The following is a 23266-nucleotide window of genomic DNA, read 5'->3' on the forward strand; positions in this document are numbered from 1 at the left end:
AATGCTGCTTGAGATCAGAAATAAGACCAGTGCTTCATGGCTTGTTTGCACCCACTGCTTTCACGCTGTGTTTGTGTGACTACCCCCAGTGCTTAAAAGGCACCACAGAAGAGGCTTTTCTCTTTTCCTTTTAGCTGAACACCATTTTTTCCCCCCTTTCTTCCAGGGAGCTCATCACGAAGCTGAAGTCCCATGGCAGTTTCTACAGCAGTTTGCCAGAGTACATCTGCAGCCACAGCTCTGCTGTGCAGAACGACACTCTTTGCTGGAACGGACAAGAAGTCGTGGAGAGGTGAATCCCCTCTCCCTTCCCCTGCATTGCTTGTCTTATACTAACCAGGCAGTGACCAGGGCACTGCTCCTTCCCGTAAAAACCCCGTTGCAGAGCTGGTATCCACCAGTGGTGCAGCGCAGATGGATGTGCAGGCTGCATGGAGAAGTGGTTGTGTGCTGCCCTCCACTGAGCTTTCTCCACTCTGCTCTGGAAACCCTGCAGCAGTGGCTGGCTTCGATTGGGATGGGTTGGTAGCAGGGAGCCAGAGAGAGGAGAGCAGCAGGAGGGTGCTTCGTGGTGTGAGGGGTAGCGATGGGGTCATTACCGCTATGCTGCATTGGGATGGGGATGTCTCCAACCTGGCTCTGTGCAGGAGCATCCCCTGGGAGTGACAGTGAAGACCACTTGTTGGGGTTTTGACAAGGAAAACCACCTTATTGGGTTTTTCCTTGGCCGTAGCTCTGTGCTAGAGGTCAGGACCACTGAGGCAAACAGCATTCATAGCATAAGGAGGAAGGAAGTGTCAATAGAAATGAAGGTTTTTCTTGCAAAAAAATCTCCTTTGGGGATGTTAAAGAATGTGGAAATAGAACTTAGGAATGTTGTTTTTAGAGTAATAAATAAATCTGCTCTAATCACCCTCATTTTTGCAGAGCATCTTTTGCTATTAAGCAGTTTGCAGAAGGGAAGGAATAGCAATAGGATCAGGAAGTGGTGCAATGTTAAGCTATTAATTATGCCTAATTGCTCAGTACCCTCAGGTGGTAATTAGCCTGTACGTGCAGTGCTGACCCAGAACACCAAAGGGACTAGAAGAGCATCAAGCTATAGTTTGAAACAAAATTGCACAAGCATCTAAGATCACACAGTTGATACAATTCACTCACTTTGCCTCAGGAAAACTGTGTCCTCTAGCTGTACTCCTACCTGGGAAATCTGGAGTTCCTATTCCCAAGAGAGAAGTTGGAAAAGAACAAGATTATTTCAATATTGGCTCACTGATCGTTAATTACAACTTCTTAAGCAGTGCTATGAGCACTGCAGGGGAGGATGTAGGATGAGGTCTTTGGTTAGGACAGTTCACTGGGGCCATGACCGGTGTCTGGTCCAGGTCCTGCTGATGCCACGACTGGGTGAAGTGGCAGCAGTGGAAAGGTGCTGAGTCCTGACCTTCCTACAAACATAAGTTTGGAGTGACTTGCAGGTTAACCATAGCTTTAGATGATGCATACCTGCAGCTTTCTGCTGAGAATGCTAGTGGACAGTCCACAGTCCTAAGCCTAACAGGCTAAGATGTCACCGAGGTCCCTGCTGCAGTACAGTGGTGTTGGTGACACAGTGCAGCAGGTCACGTAGGTGCGACAGTGCATGGAGAGGAGAGGCAGGGAGACGATGGAGTGTGTGTGCATGAAGGGAGCACCAAGATTTCAGGCCCTTTAAACTGAGGATTAAGTTGAGGGCTGGAGCAGCTCTGCTCTGGAGCCAGACTGAGAGAGCTGGGCTGGGTCAACCCATACTGGACCTTAGAGCAGCTCCAGTGCCTAAAGGGGCTCCAGGAAACCTGGAGAAGGGCTTTGGACAAGGGCCTGTAGGGACAGGCCAGGGGGAATGGCTTTAACCTGCCCAAGGGGAGACTGAGATGAGCTCTTAGGCAGAAGCTCTTCCCTGTGAGGGTGCTGAGGCGCTGGCACAGGGTGCCCAGAGAAGCTGTGGCTGCCCCATCCCTGGCAGTGTTCAAGGGCAGGTTGGACACAGGGGCTTTGGAGCTCCTCTCCCAGAACCCAATTGCAGAACATCTCAAACAGAAGCAAACATGCAGTTAAACTGGTCTCTAGAGCCCTTGCACTGCTTCACGTGGAGCCAAACCTGCCTGCTTCACATAGTCAGACTTCCAAGTGTGGCGGCTCCTTCTGAGAGTCTGGGAGTATTCCTGGAAACCAGGATCATGTAAGGTAACGGTAACCACCAGCTTCTTGAAGTCAGTGTTTTCCCCAAGAGGGAGCCAAGCAGCTGCTCGCTGTGGAGGAGCCCTGTCACAATCACAAGCTGCTCTGAGAATGTGCATCGTGCGGGAGCGTTTCTGGCATGCCTATAGCGATTCTGATGTGCACTTGGTGGTCACAGAGCTCCATCGTGCCGCTTCCTGCAAGGAGCCCGCTGGGTTTTGAATATCTGGCTTCGATTTCAGACGTGGTCGTTGTTGCACACGTGTCGCAGAGGGAAGGGCCTGCTTTTCTAGGTTTTGTGCTTGTGGAATACGCTTTGCATCTCAGTGTTTCCCCCTTTGCTTCGTTGGGTATTGGCTTTTGCACATCGGAGCTTCCTGACTGAAAGGCTGGACTGGAGGAAACACCCGTGCCTTGCACTTGACCTGCCCTGCATGGTTGCTGTGGCTGGATACGTTTCGCTTCAGGACAGGATTGAGTTGCCTCAGCTGCACCATGTGCACTCTGAGACCCCTTTGAGTTCCTGGGGTATCCATCGGCAGATCTAAGACCACCCATGTCCCTGTGGGGTGGCAGCTGGGGCTAGAGGGAGACATCTTATGGTTCCTGTAGCAATAGGAGGTGCCCACCCTAGGGATAGATTAGGAAGCTGCTGGAAGCCTTGCAGCATCAGGTGGAGACCAGGGGAGAGCAATGGTTGGGTGGATGCTGTGTTTCCACGTGTTTCCATGTCTGGTGCTGCTCAGATGATGGGTATAACTGCTTGGGCATTGCTGTGCCAGTGAGCTCGGTGTGAGCATCCATATGGGCATGTCTGGGCTTTGGTGGTGCTCCTGGAGGGTTTGTCTGTTCACCTCTCACATCTTTAATGCTGTACCTGAGCGTTAATTAAGTTAGAGAGGAGCCCTCCTGGTTTAGCTGTGTCCTGACCCCTCTATCACAACAAACTTCGATAGTTATTCCAAGCCCTTTTCCTGTAACATGTTAAATCAAGCCTGGAATAGCAACTTCACAGCCCTTTGCCAGTGCGCTCAAGTGCAAGATAACGCTGACAGTGTGCATCCTGCTGTCTGACATGAGCAGTCCCTTCTGCACCCTGTGCTCCTCCTCTTGTGGTTCCTCTCAATCGGTGTTTACTGTCCTGTGTATTCCAGGGCTTTCTTATCAGCCTTTCACTGGGTCTCATTTCCCAGTTTGAGCCTTGACCCATCCTTCATTTCCTCCCCATCCTGACCTCCCTCTGCCCTGATGGAACATATTCATCTGGGACTCCAGTGCGATGCAGCTGGCTGGTTGGACCATCTAATGGCAAGAGTTCATCCTCCTTGAGGTTTGCTCTGGGGGTTAATAGTTTGATCACCATCCCTCTGTGGGTTTAGGACAGGGTGCCTCGAAATAACCGCTTGCAAACAGTGGCAACTGGACGAGGAAGGTCTGTTTTCCTCGTCATGCAGAGCAGTGCCTGTGTGTTTTGCTGTGTTGTTGAGGAACATAAGCCAAAGTGGGAAGAAAAAACAAAAGGCAACGCATTCCTGCTTTTCACACTTTTCAGAGGGTGCGAAAACACACTGTGCTCTTGTGGGATGCCGCAAAGGTTCATAGCAAAAGCCACACACTGCACATTCCACCACCAGTGAAGAGCTGCTTCTACGAGCGCTAGGAGGGGTCACAGGGCTTTGGGTGTTTGTGGTAGCTGGGGACCAGACCTGCTGGCTCTCCCTCTGTGCATCCCTGAGCACGTCTGTGCAGCTTTCCTGGGCTTAATCAGTTGACAGGCACTTCTCTGAGATAGCAGAGGGCTGGATGTGTGGGATGTGCAACAGCTTGAGGGAGGTTCAACCTGCCCAAGAGAGGGTTCTTCTTACCTCTGTCCTTATGCCCCGTCCTCCCACCTGCCTTCATGCTGGTGGTGCTGGATGCTGAGATGATGTTCTCCAGCATCTCTTATCCTTGCACAGAGAAAAAAACAGAGGGTGATTCTTATCACTGAAGTTCTGACTGAGAATTAGCTCATTTAAAGAGTACAGCTTAAGTCAAGCTTGTATTGAGATACCGAACTCTGTTTCTATGGGAGTTAGGCATCTGAATCTCAAAGGTGATTTGAGCCTTATATACAATATCAGGGTTTTGCAGCATTTAATACTAAGAGCCTCTTAAAATCTAGATTCTCAGACTTTAATAATCTGCTTACATGAGAATATTCCTTTCAAGCTGTTCTGAACAGAACGACAGCAAAACTTGTAAGCACATTAAGCTTTACTTTAGACACTGCCACTTCCAAATTGCTCAAGACAACCTTGTGCATCACTCTAAATCACCAGCACAACTCTTGTTTGCTTTACACCGGGTCCAAATCAATATTGTTTTAGCAGCTTGCCACGTTCTCCTCTTTGAGTTTGAAGCATCAGGTTTCCCTGCTGTTGCCATTGTACCGGGGTGTGTTTTAATCATGCAACTCATAAGCAATGAAAGCACAATTGGAAGCAAGGGAGAAAAATGCGGTTCTGTAATTGGAACAAAGGCAGTTCCATGCCAGCGATAACCCTTTAGCTCATGAAGGGTTTGGTTATTTCTGGCAGTGCTGTGAAACAGCTGATACAACGGTGTCCCCAAAGGGGCTGTGTAACTTCCCAAGCACATAAACCACAGCTCTGTAGCAAACGTAAGCTAGAATGAAAGGATAGTGGCGAATTCAGTGGGTTATGGGATGGCCAGAATTGTTTCCAGAGTATTTCAGAAAGGGAGATCACGATTCTTCCTGTATTAACCCTGCTTTTGGTCTCAGGTTTGGACAATTTTCCCATAATCTGTTTGTCTTGAGCTTTACTCACCTGAAGCTGAATGGAGGCAGACTTCAGGCTGTCCTTTTATCCTGTGAGCTCCCATTGTTTTGCTATGAAGATGCCAGTTTCTGCTGTTCCTTCTTCAAGGCCCATCTCCCAGAACTAGGTGGTTACCTGAGATTTCACCTCCATACCCAAGCCAACATCTGCAGGATGCTCTGTAGCTGCATTGCATAGGGTGGCTGGGAAGAGGCAGCCCTTCCCTTCGGCAGGGAACCGATGCAGCAGGACCTCAGCGGGCTCTCCTGGCGGCGAGACCAGGCTGTGAGATGTTGCTGTTTGGAAATCCAGCAGCAAAGAGCTCATTCTTCATTAGGTGAGAGTGTTGCCCACTGAGAGCGTTGGATCTTCCTGGTTGCTTTTGAAGCAGCTGCTTCATGTGGTGTAAATTGCCTGCAAGCACCCACTGCGAGCAAGCAACCGTGCGCGTGTTGCAGGCTAGGAACAGAAGTTATCGGCTCTTCTTGGTGGCTTATGGGCTCACCCCTGCCTGTGGGGTGGGATGAGTGTGTCAGAAGCAGCTCTTCCAGCCTTTTGGCTCCTGCTGCTTGTACCACTGATGTGGCATTAAGCTTGTCCCACTAAACCAGAAGGCAGCAGGGCCAGAGAATGAAACGTTGGCATCACCACTGCACCCACCTTCGCAGACCCATGAAAGTGGCTGGAGATATGATTTGGGCTTGTGCCAGCAGTGTATAGGAGAAACTTTTCTTTCCTGTCTTCCCTTTTACATCTCTTTATTCCTCCTGTGTGCTGAGGACTCGGTGTCACCAGCCTGCATGGCCTGTAGTAAGCCTTGTCTTGAGATTCAGGGTGGTTTCAGGGGATTGCAGGTGCTGCAAATTCTGTTCTCTCATCCTCAGTTTTTAAACCCTGTGTGATGAAAGCTCTTGTATTGCAGTCCTGTCTTGTAGCAGTCTATGTTGTATTTGTCCCCCATCCACTCCCTCAACCAACTATCATTCAGTGAACAGAGATAGTAGAGGAAGAGCCTGCAAGGGATACCGCACTGGTTAAACTATAGAGCTGCATCTGAGTAAATACTCTGCAACTGGAAGGCAAGCCTATATTAATTGTGATCTGAATGACAAACTTACTTTCCTGCTTCTAAAAGGTGTAATTCTTTCTGTTTGACTTGCAGGATTACTTTCTCTAAATCACGCGTCAGGCATTGCCATAACTCATCCCTGCGCCTAGCGTGGCCGAGGAGGATGAGCACACATTTTACATTCATTGCCATCTCTTTAAATAGCATTTGTCATCTTGTCTTCCTCGCTCTGAAATGAAAGCCTGGAGAGAGCTGTATTTGGGCTGGAATGACCAAACATTTGTGGATGGTGGGGAGGAAAGGAGAAAATCCCATCATTTGCCTGCAGACTTGGGCACTTGTGGGTGAGCAGGAGCAGGAAGGCTCTGTAGTTGTGCTGTTCCCACAGGAGACCATTGGTGTTTTCATCAGGTGGTTGTCTTTTAAAGCCATTTTTAGCCGGGGCTGCTCACCAGCACATTTTACAACGTGACATTTGTCTGTGGAAAATACCACGTCCCCAGCAAGAGCCCATAGCCAGGGAGCCCAGGCAGGGGGATGCTGCTGGCTGACGTCAGGACACGTCAAAGAGGGATGTATTTTGGGCTTTGCTTATGAAGTGGAAGCCAGACCATGCTCGTGTTACAACATTGATACCCCCTTTGGTGCAAGGACCCCCTGGGACCACGGGGTGGCCTTGAACCACTGCGCATATTTGCTGTTCGGTGCTGATTGTCACCATGGCAGAGGTATGTGATGGGCTTTGTGGAGTGGCACAAGTGTCCCGTGGAAGGGGCTGTTTTGTTGGCATGTGTTGAAAGCAGCTCGAGATGGCTCTGAGGTTTCTCCTTGTCTGCACTGGGGCTGATGGGAGGAAGGGGACTCTTTGGCTTTGCATTGCAATGGGACCTGGGAGCCCATCAGCCGTGCAGCAGCTTGGTGGGACACAGGGGAGCTTGCATGGGGACTGCCCTAGGAACCCCCATCCTCCAGCTCTGTGGGGGCTGCAAAGGCAGCTCTCTGCCGTGTTAAGGGCTGGCTGATTGGCCCAGGCTGTAGGGAGGGGTGCCAGCTGCCTTTTCCAGCTTTTCTGGCATTTCAGGAATGCCCTTCCCTCACTGAAGCTGCATTTCAAAGCCTTTAACCCTTTGGTTGGCTGCATCCCGTGCCTGAATGCATGTCACCCGGCCCTGGTGCTGGGGCAGAGGAGGGCACAGCCGAGTGGGAGCTGGTGTCCCCCTGGTACTGAGCACACCAGGACATCTCAGCTTAGTAGCACAGGGATGTCCTGGAGCACACAAGCTACACAGGAGCCTGTCTGGCTATTCGGACACAGCATGTCCCCATGCATCTGCTTCTTGCGTTTCATGCTCGGAGATGTGCAGCTTGCAGTGCCCACTGCCTCGCTGCTTCAGCAGACTGGTGTAATGGAGCAAATGGTTCATTTTGGGCTGAGTACATATCCTGGGACCTGGCCAGTGGGGAGGTCCAAGCGGTGGCACTCTGCTGCTCCAGCATCACTGGTTTAGGGAGAGATCCCTCCAGATGCTTTCAGGTTTCTCTGGTAGACTTGTCCCCCTGGGGAGGGTGAGCTGAGGTCCTCACCACCCTCATGGGGAACAGTTTTATGTGGACACATAGTTATGGCATACTACTGTGCTCCTTCCTCCTGTACAGCACTGCACAGGCTACAGAAACCCTCTCTGGCAGTCATTGCATGGATTTCAGAAGGGGTTTTGCCCACCCAAACCCAAGCTATTGAGTTGCTATGGGACTCAGTTTAGGAGAGAGGTCGTATTCATTTAGGTGTGCACCAAATGGGATAGGTTCTGCTTTTGATAACCCTGTGCTAGTTAAACCTCTCAAACCACAGGAGACTTCAGCAACGTACTCGCGTTCCATGAGTGTTCCCTGTTAAATTTGCAGTAACACCAAAACTGGCGATTCCTTTGGCATCTGAAGTCACGCGTCTTGCGGCTGTTTATGTTCAGTGGCCAGCTGTGCTCACCAGGTTGTCGCGGTGGCATTGAGGGTCCGTGACAAGCAAGCAGCGGGTTTAACGCTCTGCTCCCAGGGCCTTATTTCCCTGCCCTAGGTTAAGCCCGAGCATTCGCAGAGCCAAGAGGGGTCTGTGCGTGCAGTACCAGCGTCTTCCCACGAGATGGCGCTCGGAGCATGCGGACCCGCTGGGCCGGGAGAGGGTCCAGAGGCGGCCACAGGGATGCTCAGGAGTCTGGAGCATCTCTCATGAGGGGAGGTGGTGGGAGCTGGGCCTGGTTAGTCTGGAGCAGAGCAGGCTGAGGGGATCCCATCCATGCAGATCAGTATCTCGAAGGCAGGTACCAGGAGGATGGTGCCAGACTCTTCTGTGGTGCCCAGCAACAGGATGAGGAGCAATGGCCATGAACTAAAACACAAGTTCCACCTCAACGTGAGGAAGAAGTTCTTTGCACTGAGTGTGTCAGAGCCCTGGCACAGGCTGCCCAGGGGGGCTGTGGAGTCTCCCTCTCTGGAGACATCCCAAACCCACCATGGACATGTTCCTGTGTGCCCTGCTCTGGGTGGCCCTGCTTTGGCAGGGGTTGGACTGCATGATCTCGAGGTCCCTCCCAACCCTGATGGTTCTGTGATTCTGTGGGCATGGGCTGCTGCAGGCTGGCATGCAGCTGGGCACTCTCTGGCCCCACTTCTCCCAGTCACTCTGTTGTCAGCCTACAACAAGTCTCTAACAGCATGTGTATGTGCTTTTGTGAGCTGGGAGCTCTGTGCCGCAGGTATAGCTGCGATTTGTGCTTCCCAGGGTGACACAACTGTTATAAATGTGTTTTCAAGTGAGTGTTTTGCACAATGTTGAGTCCTAACAGGGAGGCCCCCGTATGGGGAGAGGTGTCTGGGGGAGAACAGAGCTGCTGGAGTTGGTGTGCCGTGCCTGAGCACTGTGCTGCAGCGGGGGGGGACTGCAGGCAGCTGCCCTAGTGCTGAGGGGCTGGTGGGGCTTGGGAGACCCAAGGTGACATTTCTGCTTCGCAGCAGGGCTTCTCCTGTAGCTGGACAAGTTCTTTATGTTTGGAAACAGGAATATGTACAGGTGTGTGCCTCTCTGTTAGAGGCACAAACACTTCCTTTCTCCCATTCTTCTTTGTCACTCCAGGTTGGATGGGGCGTGGAGCAAGCTGCTCTAGTGGAAGGTGTCCCTGCCCGTGGCAGGAGTTGGAGCTCCATGAGCTTTAAGGTCCCTTCCAACACAAACCAGTCTGGGCTAAGCCTGAATTCCTACTTCAGTTTAAGTGGGGCCAACCCCCTGTGTATCCCTCAAACCCTCAGTGTGCCCCAAAGCCATTGAGGCTGAATGTTCTATGCCTCTTGCTGTTCTCCCCCAGCAAAGCATCCTCTCATAGCTGGCCTCACCATCCCTCCCATCTCCCTCCCCTCTAATTCCCACTTCCTCCCCAAATGTGTGAAATGGAATGTCATCATCCCAGCTTGCTTAGCAGTGTGGGGATGAAGTATTAGTGGGCAGGGGAGCAGGGAGCTGGCAGACAGGGAGGCAGCCACTGGGGCTGGAAGTTCCATACGGACATGAGATGTAAATGAACTGGCGTTATCTGGGTGATCTCCCCTTCACAGGCTGTGCTGTGGTTTGGCAGCATGTGCCCAGCCTGTCAGCTCTTACAGAGGACTTGTTTTGTGCTTTAAAGTGCCATGGCCCATCACTGGGGCTGCAGTGAATACCATTAACCCGCAGCTCAAGATGGCACTGGTGTGCTCTGTGCCACTGTGCAGTGGTGGCAGCCGCTTGCTCTGGTCCTGGAGCTGAGTTGGAGGTTGGTGTGGATGTGCTGGTTTCACATCCTGAGCATCCTGAGCCAGGATCCAGTATCCACCCAGATACTGAGTGGAGAAGCACGTTCCTCCACAGGCAAGCATGCAGCAGCCCCTCCTCTCCTCCTCACTTCCATCGCTCTCATAAACTTTGCCATTCCATGCATTTTGCAGCACTGATTTTATGCTTCTTTCCCAATTGCTGATGGGAAAGCTGAGCACAGGCTTGGCTGCCTTGGAGAGCTACATCTGAGATCTCCAGCCCCTTACCTGCTGCCCGGGTGCTTTCCTGGCTTGCACAGTACCCCTGTAAATGGAGACACCAGGTTGTGCAGAGCCCAGCACTGTACCAAAGTCAAGGTATGTTCTGCCTAAGCAATTGCTTTGATCCCCAAGGCTGGCTCTCATCAAAGGCTGAAATCAGGATTGTTTGACAACACCTATTTTCCATTAGCAATGTTGACAGCATTAATTATATTCTGATGCTTTAATTCTTTATTATTGAAATCACACATCAGTGCCAGGCATTGCTTTACAAGGGGAGGGGGGGGGGATGTTATGCTAATTAGCTGGAGTTAACTGGGTCATCCCACTCGGTTTTTGGCTGTGGGCACAACACTCCAGCTCTTGTACTGGAGTCTCTGGGTCTGCCAAGATCCATTTTAAACAAACATGAGCAAGCCAGGATTTCTGAGCCAGCTTTTTGAGGACGCTTGGGTGCAAGTTATGTGAAAATATTTATCCCTCTTGTATACTGTTTAACGTCTTCCTTAGTTACTAATGGACTGGAAAGGACTTCATTGTCCTCAAGTGATACAAGTCCATCATCTCGCTCCTTTGCGAAGGCAGAGCAGGAATGTTTATGGGAATCTTCTGCCTTTTCTTTGTCATTATTAACTGTCTTGTGCTCTCTGCTTTGGACGTGGCTGGTGCTTATCTTGGGGTTTCTTTTGTTTGCACTGAATTATAAACATCTCCTCTATATTAGCCCATCACATCCTGGTTTCCTTTGTTCTCCCTCCCACAGGTACAGTCCCCAGATCACAAAGAATGGAGCAAAAGCTCAGCCTGGCAATCCTGAGGTGAAGATGAAAGGTCCCGAGCCCGTGATCAGCCAGATTATTGACAAGCTGAAACACATCAACCAGGTTTGTTGTGCCAGCAGCGATGGCTCCGGTCTGGGTGGCTTCCAAATCACTTTGGCCTTCCCCATGCTGGGTCAGACAACCTGGGGCACTGAGGCATCTCCATCCTCAGCAGCAGGGTGTAAAGTGGTGCCACCTCAGCCCTGCACTGTACCAGGCTCCCAGCAGTGGCACGTCCTGGTGCATGCACACTGGCAGGGTTTGTGTGGCATGTGCCCCATGTCCCTTCTGGTTGGAGGAGTCCCCTTTGGTATTCCTTGTGCCTTGCAGGGAGGGTTACCCATTTCTTTGCTGTATCTCCCTGGGCATCCACTCCCAGTCACTGCTGGGACAAGTTATGTCGAGTGGGGATATGGCAGAGCTGCATTAGATTCTTCCTGCTGCTTCTTTCCCACCGTCTCAGACCTGGCATCCTTGCTGGGACAAGCAGCATCTTGTCTCTCCCCATTGTGCCAGGCCACGTTAAGCCTGTGAACAAGGCTTGCTGCTGCCAAGGGGTTAGGTGGCACCTCGGTGCAGTGTTCAGCTCGCAGTTGTTACCCTCCCAGAGCTCTCTGCAGAGAGCCAGCCCAGCTCTGGTCTGCCTCTGGGCTCTGCTGCACTCTGCATTGAGGAGTAACTCAGAGAGGGAACGTTTCCATGGCTGCTAGCTTGGACCTCTCTGCTTTCCAGGGACACAGCACTGGGACCTCACAGGGCAAATACCAGGGTGGTAACGCTGCCTGTTAATACAGCTGCGCTGCCCGGGCTCTCCCAAGAGAGCTCTTACTGGTGGGGACCTTGTTGAGGGCTGCTCCAGCACGAGGCTTTGGGCAGTGATGGGTTCCCAGGGTTAAGCCCAGCTTTGCTTCCCGGCCGGGTGGGCTGCGAGTGCTGCTCTCTCCGAGCTGCTGGCTTAGCGACTTTTCTGCTAACCTCTGCTTTCCTGCTCCACCGCTGCTGGGACTGTTTTCACAGCAATTCCCAGTTTAACCCCCGTGCCCTCCGACACAGGCACGCCTCATTAGGCACTGTCTGGGAGCGGGATGCAGCCAGGGATGCGGGGTCCTTGGGAGCACCCCGACATGCAGGAGCCGATGTGGGCAGCGCAGCCTGCTGTGCCTCCCAGTGCCAAGCTGTGCCATCTGCCAACAGCCCATAATTATTGGGGGGGGGGGGAGAGAAAAAAGCATCATCAGCTCCCTATTAAATGGGGTAGAGGGCAGGCTTCAACCTGCAGGTGATAATGGTATTTTGCCGTTCACAGTGAGAAAGTGGCGCTGAACAAAACACGGTTATTAGTGTGCTTGAAACTGCTGACATCAAGTGGTTGTGAAATGCTGGCTGCCAGATTGGGTCAGGTTAGGTCTTTGCTGAACAGTTCAGGCTGCTGAGGAGTGGAGATCTGTGGGATGAGAGACCCTGGGTAAACAGTGCCGGGCTGAAGTCAGCTGTTTGCAGCAGCAGAGTGCCTTTGTCAGCTGCTGCTCGGAGTAAAACAGTGGTAAGGGGTGAGCATGGTCAACTCAGTCATGGCCTTCCCCAGTGCTTCCCCTCCTCGGTGTGCAGCATTGGATTAGAACATGTTGAGGGGGGGGCAGGTGAGTTCTATTGGGTTAAATGGCATATATGGGAGCCTGAAAGATATCAAACCCTCCTGTGAGAGTGCTGGAGAAGGAGGGAGAGTTGAGAATAAAATCAGGAGAAACTAATTTGTGAGAACTAGTTATGACCCCAGCTATTCCTGCGGAGGGTCTGTGGTCCGTGGTGAATGGCTTATACACCGGGAAAGTAACTGCAGAGCTGGGATTTGGGTGTCAGAGCTCAGCATCACACTCATTTTCTTGGCCTACCAAAGTTTTGCGCTCTCCTCCACATCTGGAATGCATCTTGAACACTGAAGAGTAGGAAATGTGGAAGGAGCAGCAGCTCTGGCTGGATTACAGTTGTGTTTTTCAGGTGTTGGCTTCAGATCTGGAAAGCAGCGGGGACTCCAGGCTGGGGAAGGGTGAGAATCTCCTCATCCACCAAGCTCAACCCAAAGGGCTTTCAAACATCCAGAATCTTTAGGAGGAAGGAGCATCTTTTCAAGTGTTTGCAGTGCTCAGAGCTGTAAACTGGATTCCCTGTGGGACTCCCAGTGAATTATGAACCTAGGACCATGTGATGACTTCCCCACAGCGTCTGGGGTTGGAGATGCAGCTTGGATTCTGCGGCTGTGGGTAGGCTCAGGACCCATGCTAGGTGGTGAGATTTTTGTAGGGTCCCATAGCTTTGACTTGTAGGTTTTTGCTAATGTCTGTAATTTGCCAGTGATTTGGCTTCAATTTATTGCTGCCTGTTCACGCTGATGAAAAGTGTGTGCTCTTTTAGCAGCACACCATGGTTTTGAGCTCACTTGAGTTTGGCAAATATGTTCTGTGTGGAAATCCTGCTCACTTGTTAGTTCATGTCTCCTCCAACTGAAGCTGGGTAAGTGCGCACATCCAGGATGGATTCTCATTGAGCTTCTGCAGTTTGAAATGGGAATGGTGCTTGTGCATTAGAACATGGGGACTGAAAGGAGCATAGGAAACCTAATCCAGAGAGAAGGACGTAAAAATGTGCCAGGTTGTATCAGTTTGGTTCAAGCACCTTTCATCAAGCTAAAGTAAATGAATGAGTAAAGCACGAGTAGTGCTGTCTCAGGACAGCGCTTTCAGGATGGGTCCCCCTCACCTTATCAGCCTGTTTCTGTTTCACCCAAACGTGTGGCTGGGGCTGCTGCTATTTTTCATGCCATGTTGGAAGTAAGGGTTATTGGTTTAATTTCTTTTGTGACTCCTGCTAGATGCCCACCAAGTTTGGGGTTAAGCTATTTTTGCTGTCTGCCCAGAGGCATGAGCAGCCCATCCATAAATATTAACGTTGTTATCTCAGCTGGGAGGCCAAGGGTCACCTGCAGGAAAATGAGTTGGAATCGGTTCCTGATTTTTATTTCCCAGAGTGGATGGGGTCTGTTTCTAGCTAGAAGGGTTTTCACTCATCCTACGCGTGAAACTGTATTGAAACTGGAAGGTTATTTGGTATCAGGACAAGGTCTTGCTCAGGTTTTACTGGGACTTCTTAGCATCAGTAGGCAAAAAGCAGTGTGCAAGGTGAGCTGTTTCCTCTGGGCATTTGAATGGCTGTCAGATGGGGATGAGCTTCAGGTTTTAACATATGCATGGAGATGGGAGACATATGCATGTCCTGGGTGTCTTCCCACATTGGTGACCCTCTATTGGTCCTCCTCCTCCAAGAAATGCTCTGGGGAGCAGACCTGAGTGATGCTGGTGTGAGAATGCAGCAGGGATAGAGACTGCGGGTACCAAATCCGCCAATGTGACCCCCTTGGTCCTCCCTTCTGTCTCTCTGCACCCCAAGCTGACTCGTGTGCTCTCTGCAGTGCTATGGGGCTCTGCTCACAGCAGATGCTTTACCCTGTCCTTACCTGTTCAAGCCTGTGCCCAGTCCCAATCCCTCTTTATGCTTAAATAAATGCTGGTGTTCATCCCAGGGCCATCTCTAGGAGGAAGAGGGCATTTTTGGAAGAAAAGGCAGGGGGAAAACCCCACCAAAAATGAACAATAAGATCCATAAAAGGAAATTTAACTGGGGGAGATGTATCTTTACAAGATTGAAGGGCCTGGAAACATATTGTACATTTCCAGACACTCGAGTTAAGGGCTCATTTAGAATATTTCAGATACACTGGAGTTTGACAGTTCCTTGGTTTCCACATCAAACAGTCTGTAATTTATTGCCCCGTATAGGGACTGTGTTTTTATCATATTGCATATTCGCTAGCCAGAAATCTAACTACCATATAAGCTCTTGAAGAAAAAGAACCCTTTTGGGGATTGGAATGCAGGCAATGTGCCTTCCCAGACCCTGAGAAACCCCATTTGATTTATTTCCTTGGAAATAAGGGGAACGCACGATTTCTTGGAGCATTACAGCTGCTCCCCAAGCAGGATCTCGCTGCCTTTCTTCACGTGCTCGGTGTAAAGACCCGGGTCCTGTGGTGAGCCCTGTGTGAAAGAGCCTCGTGTCCTTCTTTGTGGGGTTTACAGGGGGATGAGAACAAAACTTAGACCTTTTACAAGGCATAAACCACGGAGCTTTAGCGGCAAGGAAGCAGAAAAGACAAAGGAGGCCCAGAGGTGCAAATGCCCAAGGACAAAATGGGCTGGAAGCTTACAGAAAAGCGAGCCCTGGTGTTTAAATAGGCGCTTGGAGCTGGTTTGATCAACCCATGTGTCCTATATTTGTTTGTAGGTTTAATGGGCTGTTTCCCTGCGGCCTGGCCGCTGGGAGAGGGCAGGCTGGAGGTCACCCAGAAGTTAATTTGGAAAAAGGCCAAAAGGCCACAACTTGATGGAATCAAATCTAAACAAGATAGGGCTGGGAACGGCGCGGTGCCCTTGTGCCTCAGCCTCTCACAGCTCCTCTGCTCTAAATAGAGTGTGATGGAGCATCAGGGACCGGCGACGGGGGTCTAACCCCACCACGGGCGATGATGCTCGGGGTGGGATCCGGATCCCACTCATGGCACACAGGGAACCTGGGAATGGGCTGCCCCAGCAGTGCAGCCGGTGCTCCCTGGGCACGGGGCAGCTCCCATGGGGGGAGATGTGGGGTCCCCGGGAGCTGCTTCGCCAGCCCCTGTCCCAGGCAGCTCAAAGCAGGGAAAACTATTAAGTTCATTATGGGAGACCCTGGGGAGCTGGGGAGGTTTCAGGACTGTATTTCCCCTTCAGCAAGCTCCGTGACTTTGAGGGATTTGGTGGGATACTGTTCCTCTGTGCCCTGCTAGGCTCTGTGAGCTTTATTACTCCCACTGTATTTCAGCTTCCTGACCAGATGAAGTGGCATCATAATGGGAAAAACGCACAAGCTGCCAGATTGTTAAACCAAGTGATGCACAACACTTAACACTTGAAAATGCAACCCTTCCATTGCACCAAAACAAGTTGTTTTTTGTTATGTTCCCCCCTTTTAAATCAGTCAGTTAACACTGCCATGGCTGGAGTGCTGCAGAGCTGCAATAGAATTCACCAGCTCCTCAAAAGAAATGTTCATAAAGACAATAACTACTTGGGAACGCCTTTTGTGAACATTATTAAACAGTTTGTAACAATTAGAATATTAAAACCACACGCTGTTGAAAGCAACCAGACATTGCAATTATTTCTTACTAAGGCTATTAACTAAAATGACAGAAGAGTTTTACTTTAATGATAAACGCATTTTGGAATGGATCAGCTAATTCTTCTTTTACTACACCAAATAATCTACAGCTCCACCAAGTCTAGGCCTGGTATTTAAAGATTAACTCCCTCATTCTTTTGAGCCGTGCCTCAGCTCTCGGTAACACGCCAGGTAAATGCTTTCCCACTCTGCGTGCAAGTGGCAATTCCAGGATTTTGCCAGGCCAGTTAAATCAGGGGGAATGGGACCCTGTGTAACGACAGCATCGTTAAATTTGAACATATCTGACTGTCAGGTTGCTTTTTAAACCCAACCTCCTCCTTTCCTCTGAGAATCATAGAATTATGGAATGGTTTGGGTTGGAAGGGACCTCAAAGCTCCTCCAGCTCCAACCCCCTGCCACAGGCAGGGACCCCTTCCACTAGAGCAGCTTGCTCCAAGCCCCTGTGTCCAACCTGGCCTTGAACACTGCCAGGGATGGGGCAGCCACAGCTTCTCTGGGCACCCTGTGCCAGCGCCTCAGCACCCTCACAGGGAAGAGCTTCTGCCTTAGATCTAACCTGAACTTCCCCTGTTTCAGTTTGAACCCATCACCCCTTGTCCTATCAGTCCAGTCCCTGATGAAGAGTCCCTCTCCAGCATCCTTGTAGCCCCATTAGACACTGGAAGCTGCTCTTTTCCAGGCTGAACAGCCCCAGTGTTCTCAGCCTGTTTCCATACAGGAGCTGCTCCAGCCCCTGATCATCTTCATGGCCTCCTCTGGACTCATTCCAGCAGCTCCATGTTCTTATGTTGAGGACACCAGAACTGCACCCAGTGCTGCAGGTGTGCCCATGCCAGCTGTCGCCCGTCAGGACCACATCTGCAAACCCGCCGGCTTTGTCGGGGTTGCTGTGGGAGCACGGTATCTGCAGGTCACCCGCAATGAGGTTTCTTTGACAGCCAGAGGTTAATGGGACCCAGCGTGTTTGTGTGTTTTCAAACCGAGCTGTAATCTGGGCTGAAGTTTCTCGCCTGTTTTACCTTATGGTCCTGCCTGACCCTCTTCTTCCCTGGAATTCCCTGCTTCCTGCAGTCTTGTGCAGGAGAAGGGATTCATCTTTGCCCCCGTGGCTTCAGAGCCAGCAGGGATTCAGGTGCCTCAGGTGTGTCCTGCAGGGAGCAGATCCAAACAATGCCGTGGAAATCAGCTGGGAAAAACCCCTACCTTTAACGGGGATTCATTGGCTTTTGTGTTCAAAACATGCAGCTGATGCACAGCGGTGCTTTAAAACAAACACCAGACATCCGGTACCAGCGCTGGAGTTTATCCTGTTGTGGAGGAAACAAACCTGGAGGAATCCTTGTGCAGCAAAGCACGGTGTAAGTGGAGCTGTTGATACCAAGGTAACAGTTAATTACAGTTATTCTGGGCCTTGTTACTCACATCTGCTGTGATTGAGGTTGGTGACTCCATCAGTAGAGGTCCGAGGGAGGTGTCCTCCCTGATGGTGCCAGTAAAAGCCATGCAGCGATCCCTGGCATTAGTGGGGTCATTGATGGGTTTCTCATTCATGCGGATTTTTGCTCCAAAATTTGACTTACATCACCTGTGGTCCAGACTGGGAGGGGACTGGGGTTCAGGGAGCTGATCTCCATCCTCTAGAGCAGGCCTGGCAAGTAACCTGTGGTCTTCTTGGGCGCAGGACAACTCTGATTGCTTTTGTTCCTGAAAAGAAGCCTGGTTAACAATAATAATGTTCCTTAGGATTCCAGGCTGATGCAACAGCATAGGGATGACGTTCTCAGGGGAAGGGAGGAAAAAGCAGTGCTGGAACCTGCTGTGGGCAGGGAGGGCCAGCTCCAGCCAGAGGTCAGCGCTGCCTTCCCAGCCTTTGCTTCAGGAGCGTTGCTGGGATGCCTGTGAGATTCCCACTCCATCCCAAGCTGCTCCATGTGCTGGGAAGGTTGGACCTGGGCAATTCTGCCACTTCAAATCATTCTGTCTGCAGTGGGATGAAGGTGCGCTTAGGGCATTTTCTTCTCCCAGAGGCATTAATGTGTATCTAGTCCCCAACACCAGCCGGGCATGGGTAGTGGAGGAGTCCTTCCAGATCCTGGCTGCTCAGCCTGCTATGGGTTTGTGTATATCTTGTATTGAAGGAATGGAAAGCACTCACTGGTTTGGCATCCCTTTGATGGAGAGGGCAGTGTAAGGTGTCTTACTACTGTGTGCAGAAAGACATTAGCTGTCTGGGCTAAAGAAACGTGAAGAGGGGCTTTGGACAAGGGCCTGTAGGGCCAGGCCAAGGGGAATGGCTTTAACCTGCCCGAGGGGAGACTGAGATGAGCTCTTAGGCAGAAGCTCTTCCCTGTGAGGGTGCTGAGGCGCTGGCACAGGGTGCCCAGAGAAGCTGTGGCTGCCCCATCCCTGGCAGTGTTCAAGGCCAGGTTGGACACAGGGGCTTGGAGCAAGCTGCTCTAGTGGAAGGTGTCCCTGCTTGTGGCAGGGGTTGGAACTGAAGGAGCTTTAAGGTCCCTTCCAACACAAACCAGGCTGGGGTTCTGTGCCCTACACCCAGTGAGCAGCCCTGCTCTGGGAAAGGGTTGTCCGTGTTTAGAAAGCACTGGCTTGGCTTGGTGAGGAGCCGAGGCTGCCTCTGGTCCCTCTCCTGATGCTCTAGAGGCAGTGGGCAATGCAGACGCTGCAGCTTTCATCCCCGCTGTGCTGCTGTCAGAAAGTGCAGGAGGTTTTGTCCGTTTTAGGCAGTGAACAATTTGTAATCCCCCTCCTCGTGCTGTGCCTGCTGACGAAGCAGAAGGCTGGAATCAGGCAGGTTTCTGCTGGCAAACCCGCTCCCCACGCAGTGGCACTGCTCCGACTGCATTGGGGCAGATGTAAATAACCCCCATGGCTCAGGAGGGTTCTCTCAGGTAATGCTGCTGCTCCTTAAACTTCTTAGCTTGGTTTTGACACATGGCTCATTCCAAAGGCTGACCTGTGTTTGAGTGCTCTTGCTGCTGGAGCACGTGCTGCAGGAGACGGCCGTCGCAGCACATAAAGCTGCGAGCAGACAGGGAAGGTTCGGTTGCTGCAGTGTTTATTGCCTGTGGCCTCACTGCACTGCATTGTAAGGGAGCAATATTGAAAAGCAGTAAATGTGCTTGGCTGGCCTTTCTGAGGACACGTGTGAGAAGATGCTCTCTGGGGAAGCACACTCAGCGGCGGAGCTGGGAGGCAGGAGGCAGAGGACGGGTACTGGAGCCACCGAGAACCACTGTGATGGGCAGGAAGTTGTCTTTTTGGCAGGACCCCTCGAATGCCTCCTGCCTACGAGCAGGGAAGGAGTTTGCTGACCTTTATGTGCACTTGTAGGTGTCTTTCAGGGCATGCAGAGGGACCTTGACATGCTTGTGAGGTGGGCTGATGCCAACCTCATGGAGTTTAACCATGCCAAGTGCAAGGTCCTACAGCTGGGTCGGAGCAATCCCAGGCACAGCTACAGGTTGGGCAGAGAAGAGATTCAGAGCAGCCCTGTGGAGAAGGACTTGGGGGTGTTGGTGGATGAGAAAATGAACATGAGCCGGCTTCAGTGTGCATTCACAGCCCAGAAACCAACCGTGTCCTGGGCTGCATTAAAAGGAGCGTGACCAGCAGGTCAAAGGAGGTGATCCTGCCCCTCTGCTCTGCTCTTGTGAGACCTCACCTGGAGCATTGTGTGCAGTTCTGATGTCCTCAACATAAAAAGGACATGGAACTGTTGGAACAAGTCCAGAGGAGGCCACGAGGATGCTCAGGGACTGGAGCACCTCCTGTATGAAGACAGGCTGAGGAAGTTGGGGCTGTTCAGCCTGGAGAAGAGAAGGCTGCATGGAGACCTCAGAGCAGCTTCCAGTATCTGAAGGGGGCCTATAGGGATGCTGGGGAGGGACTCTTCATTAGGGACTGTAGTGACAGGACAAGGGGTAATGGGTTAAAACTGAAACAGGGGAAGTTTAGATTGGATATAAGGAGGAAATTCTTTCCTGTTAGGGTGGTGAGGCACTGGAATGGGTTGCCCAGGGAGGTTGTGAATGCTCCATCCCTGGCAGTGTTCAAGACCAGGTTGGATGAAGCCTTGGGTGCCATGGTTTAGTGTGAGGTGTCCCTGCCCATGGCAGGGGGGTTGGAACTGGATGATCTTAAGGTCCTTTCCAACCCTGACTATTCTATGATTCTATGATTCCTCTGGGAGTGTTGGCTCTCACTGGGGGAGGGTGTAAAGTCACCAGCTTCAAACCTAATTTAAACCCTGAGCAGCTTCAGCTGCTCGGTTGGTGCCTGCTGATCTGTGTGGGAGAACCACGCCGGGCAGGGCTCCTCCTGCCTCCAGCTCTGCAGACCTGAGGTTGCAGGGTCTGTTTCTGTGGGATGCAGTGCGTACCAGTGATGGGGTTTACCCTGGTGTATGAGCATTGCCCGTGCTGGAGCCTGAGTATTTCCTTATCCAGTTTGTATATCCCTCCTAGGTGCCGGTATTGACCCTGGAAAAGCTGTGTCTGGGAAGTTGAAGTCTCTCCTGTTTGGGTTTTAGCAGGCAGCAGCCACTCTGAATGCAGAGGAAAGCTGTGACCTTGCCCAGGAGCCAGCCCAGCCATCAGCTGATCATTAGGGACCACGAAGCTGGACAGACCCCATTCCAGGCTTGCTCCTGGTCTGACCTGTCTCAGCTGAATGTCTGTTTGAAGTGCATAAGTACCTGTGGCAGCAGAGCCTGCGGCTCATCTCTCCCTGCTCCAGCTGGGCACCCTCCCCAGCAGCACCAGTCTCATCCTGCCTGTAGATCAGACCCTGGTTCTGCTCTCCGTGCAGGGGGGAGCAGTGGCTGTTGGGTGCCAGAGGTGGCCATGGGATGCTGGAAGCCTCTGGCACCCCTCAGATCCCATGGAGAACACCCAGGGCTCAGCTGGGTACAACCTGCCCCAGTGAGGTGGCCATGGGTCCTCAGGGACTGCTCACCCCTTCCTGGCTGACAGGTTTGGGGGGTGCTCGCCTCCTCCTGCCTGATGAAGTCCCTGGTGATATCGGTGTCTCAGTAATCAGCCTAGCACTGGGTTTGTCTGGTCTGATAAGGGGTGACTGGCTTAGGAAGCAGTTGTTCAGTCCCCTGTGACAGCTCTGTGGAGCTGGGGACACTCAGCAGAAGTGCTTGACGCTGCTTTTTGGGATCCCAGTGTCTTGGGGTGAAGTGAATGCGGAAGTAAAGGGGGAAAGAGCAGCCCTGAGAGCACAGAGAGTGATGGGCGCTGCTGCTCAGGCAGGAACCTCTGTTGAAGGCGCACGAAAACACATGGCTGGAGAAGTCCCTCTCTGCTGGGAGCTCTTAGGGAAGGAGGGAAGCGGCTGGGACAGATTTGCCTCTCATTTGTGCGGCAGAAGGAGAAGGGGGGAAAAAGATCCTTCCTGCCCAGCCCTCTGCTTGCTGTTCGCTACCTGGTGCCAAGGCCAAGATGTTTGTCTCGCAGGCAGCCGCCGCTGACAGCCGGCGAGTGGCCACGTGTGCCGGAGCCTGAGCCAAGAGTAAGTGTCCCAGGGCTCCAACACGGGCTGGGCTGAGCCTGGAGGCTGCAGGGACCCACTCGCTGCTGTGCTCCCCTGGCACGCTGGGCTGTGGGGCTTTCTCAGTAAATGGCTCGAGGTGGTGTGAGAGGATGTTGAGGCGCTGGCACAGGGTGCCCAGAGAAGCTGTGGCTGCCCCATCCCTGGCAGTGTTCAAGGGCAGGTTGGACACAGGGGCTTGGAGCAAGCTGCTCTAGTGGAAGGGGTCCCTGCCCGTGGCAGGGGTTGGAGCTGGAGGAGCTTTGAGGTCCCTTCAACCCAAACCATTCTATGATGCTTACATGACCTCCTGGACACTCTTGCATTCAGGGCACCTTCCTTCTAGGCTGTCCCTGCTCAAATGCCTGAAGGATGTGATGGCAGTGAGGTGGTTGATTGCTCCACCTCTACCCATGTTGTCTTCTTGTTCCTTGTGCTCCTGTTTTGCTTGTTGTCTCATGTTTTATCTTCTGGTGACGTGCGCTTTGGGCCTTCCTGAGCAGTGTTTGGATGGCAAAGCAGGGCTCTGCTCCAATGTAACGAAACAAAATATGGAAAATATGGATAACAGCAGTGATGGGTCCTGGCCCATGTAGGCTCCCACGCCCCTCCTTCACTCATCTGCCAACACCCCAGGGGTGGCTGCTTGACAAGTGGAGAGATAGGTCCAGGTTCTCCTGTCTGGTGATGCAGAGCAGTTGGAAAGGAGAGGGGAAAGCAGCTGGGGCTGCTGGTAGGTGACTGGGAAACTGTGGGGAGAAGGAGCAGGGATACAATGCCAGTGAGGAAATGGGGTGGAAAGGGGTCAAGGCAGACAGGCCTTGCAGGTAGCAAGGAAGGGAGCATCTTTGCGATGCCTTTTCCACCATCAACAGGCATGGATGTGCCTGGTGGGGACAGCTCTCCTGGTGACTTTCTTGGTTTAGTGGCTTAATCTATGATGGGTTTAACTGGTTTTGGCGTTTGAGGGGTGTCTGCGTTTGATGGAGGTGGATGGTGGTGTAGGAAGAGATGCTGACGGACTGGTGATAGCTTGGCCTCAGAAATGCAAAGGAGGAGAAGGAGCTGTAGCAGCTCAGAGACCGGTGGCATTTCTCCAGCATCAGCATGGCTGTGGGGCTCAGGGGACGAGCCAGAAGCAGATGGGGACTGCCCAGGTCCCCAGCCCTGCTTGGCACTCACCCCAGCCCGTTCCTTCCTACCACAGCACAAAAACAAGTCAGAAATAGCTGTGGGGTGGAAGGGGAAGGAACCGGCTCTAAGGTGAAGGAGCTGATCCCAAAGCCTGAGTAATCTCTTTTTCGCATGTGCCCTGTGATGAATGAGCATTTGTTCGGGTCGGGGAAGTGACGCTCCCCTGCCTGGGGACAGCAAGAGGAGCCGTCCCTCTGCCTGCTCAGTGCCAGGGAGGGCTTAACCTCTGTATCCACATCCACATCCT

At 52.0% G+C, this 23266-nt stretch overlaps 1 protein-coding gene across 2 annotated transcripts in view; it reads left to right on the forward strand.

Moving 5' to 3' along the window:
- GPC3 (glypican 3) overlaps positions 1 to 23266 on the forward strand; it is a 134709-nt gene that overhangs the window by 79462 nt on the left and 31981 nt on the right. For both annotated transcript variants that reach the window (XM_061446230.1, XM_061446231.1), the window contains exons 5-6: positions 167 to 292; positions 10940 to 11060. In XM_061446230.1, coding sequence (XP_061302214.1) covers positions 167 to 292; positions 10940 to 11060 — 247 coding nt within the window. The remainder of the gene's footprint in view (positions 1 to 166; positions 293 to 10939; positions 11061 to 23266) is intronic.

This window comes from Pezoporus flaviventris, unplaced genomic scaffold (assembly GCF_033815535.1).
Source record: "Pezoporus flaviventris isolate CSIRO_AGI_PZ_B2104156 unplaced genomic scaffold, CSIRO_AGI_Pfla_v1 ptg000005l, whole genome shotgun sequence".
NCBI lineage: Eukaryota > Metazoa > Chordata > Aves > Psittaciformes > Psittacidae > Pezoporus > Pezoporus flaviventris.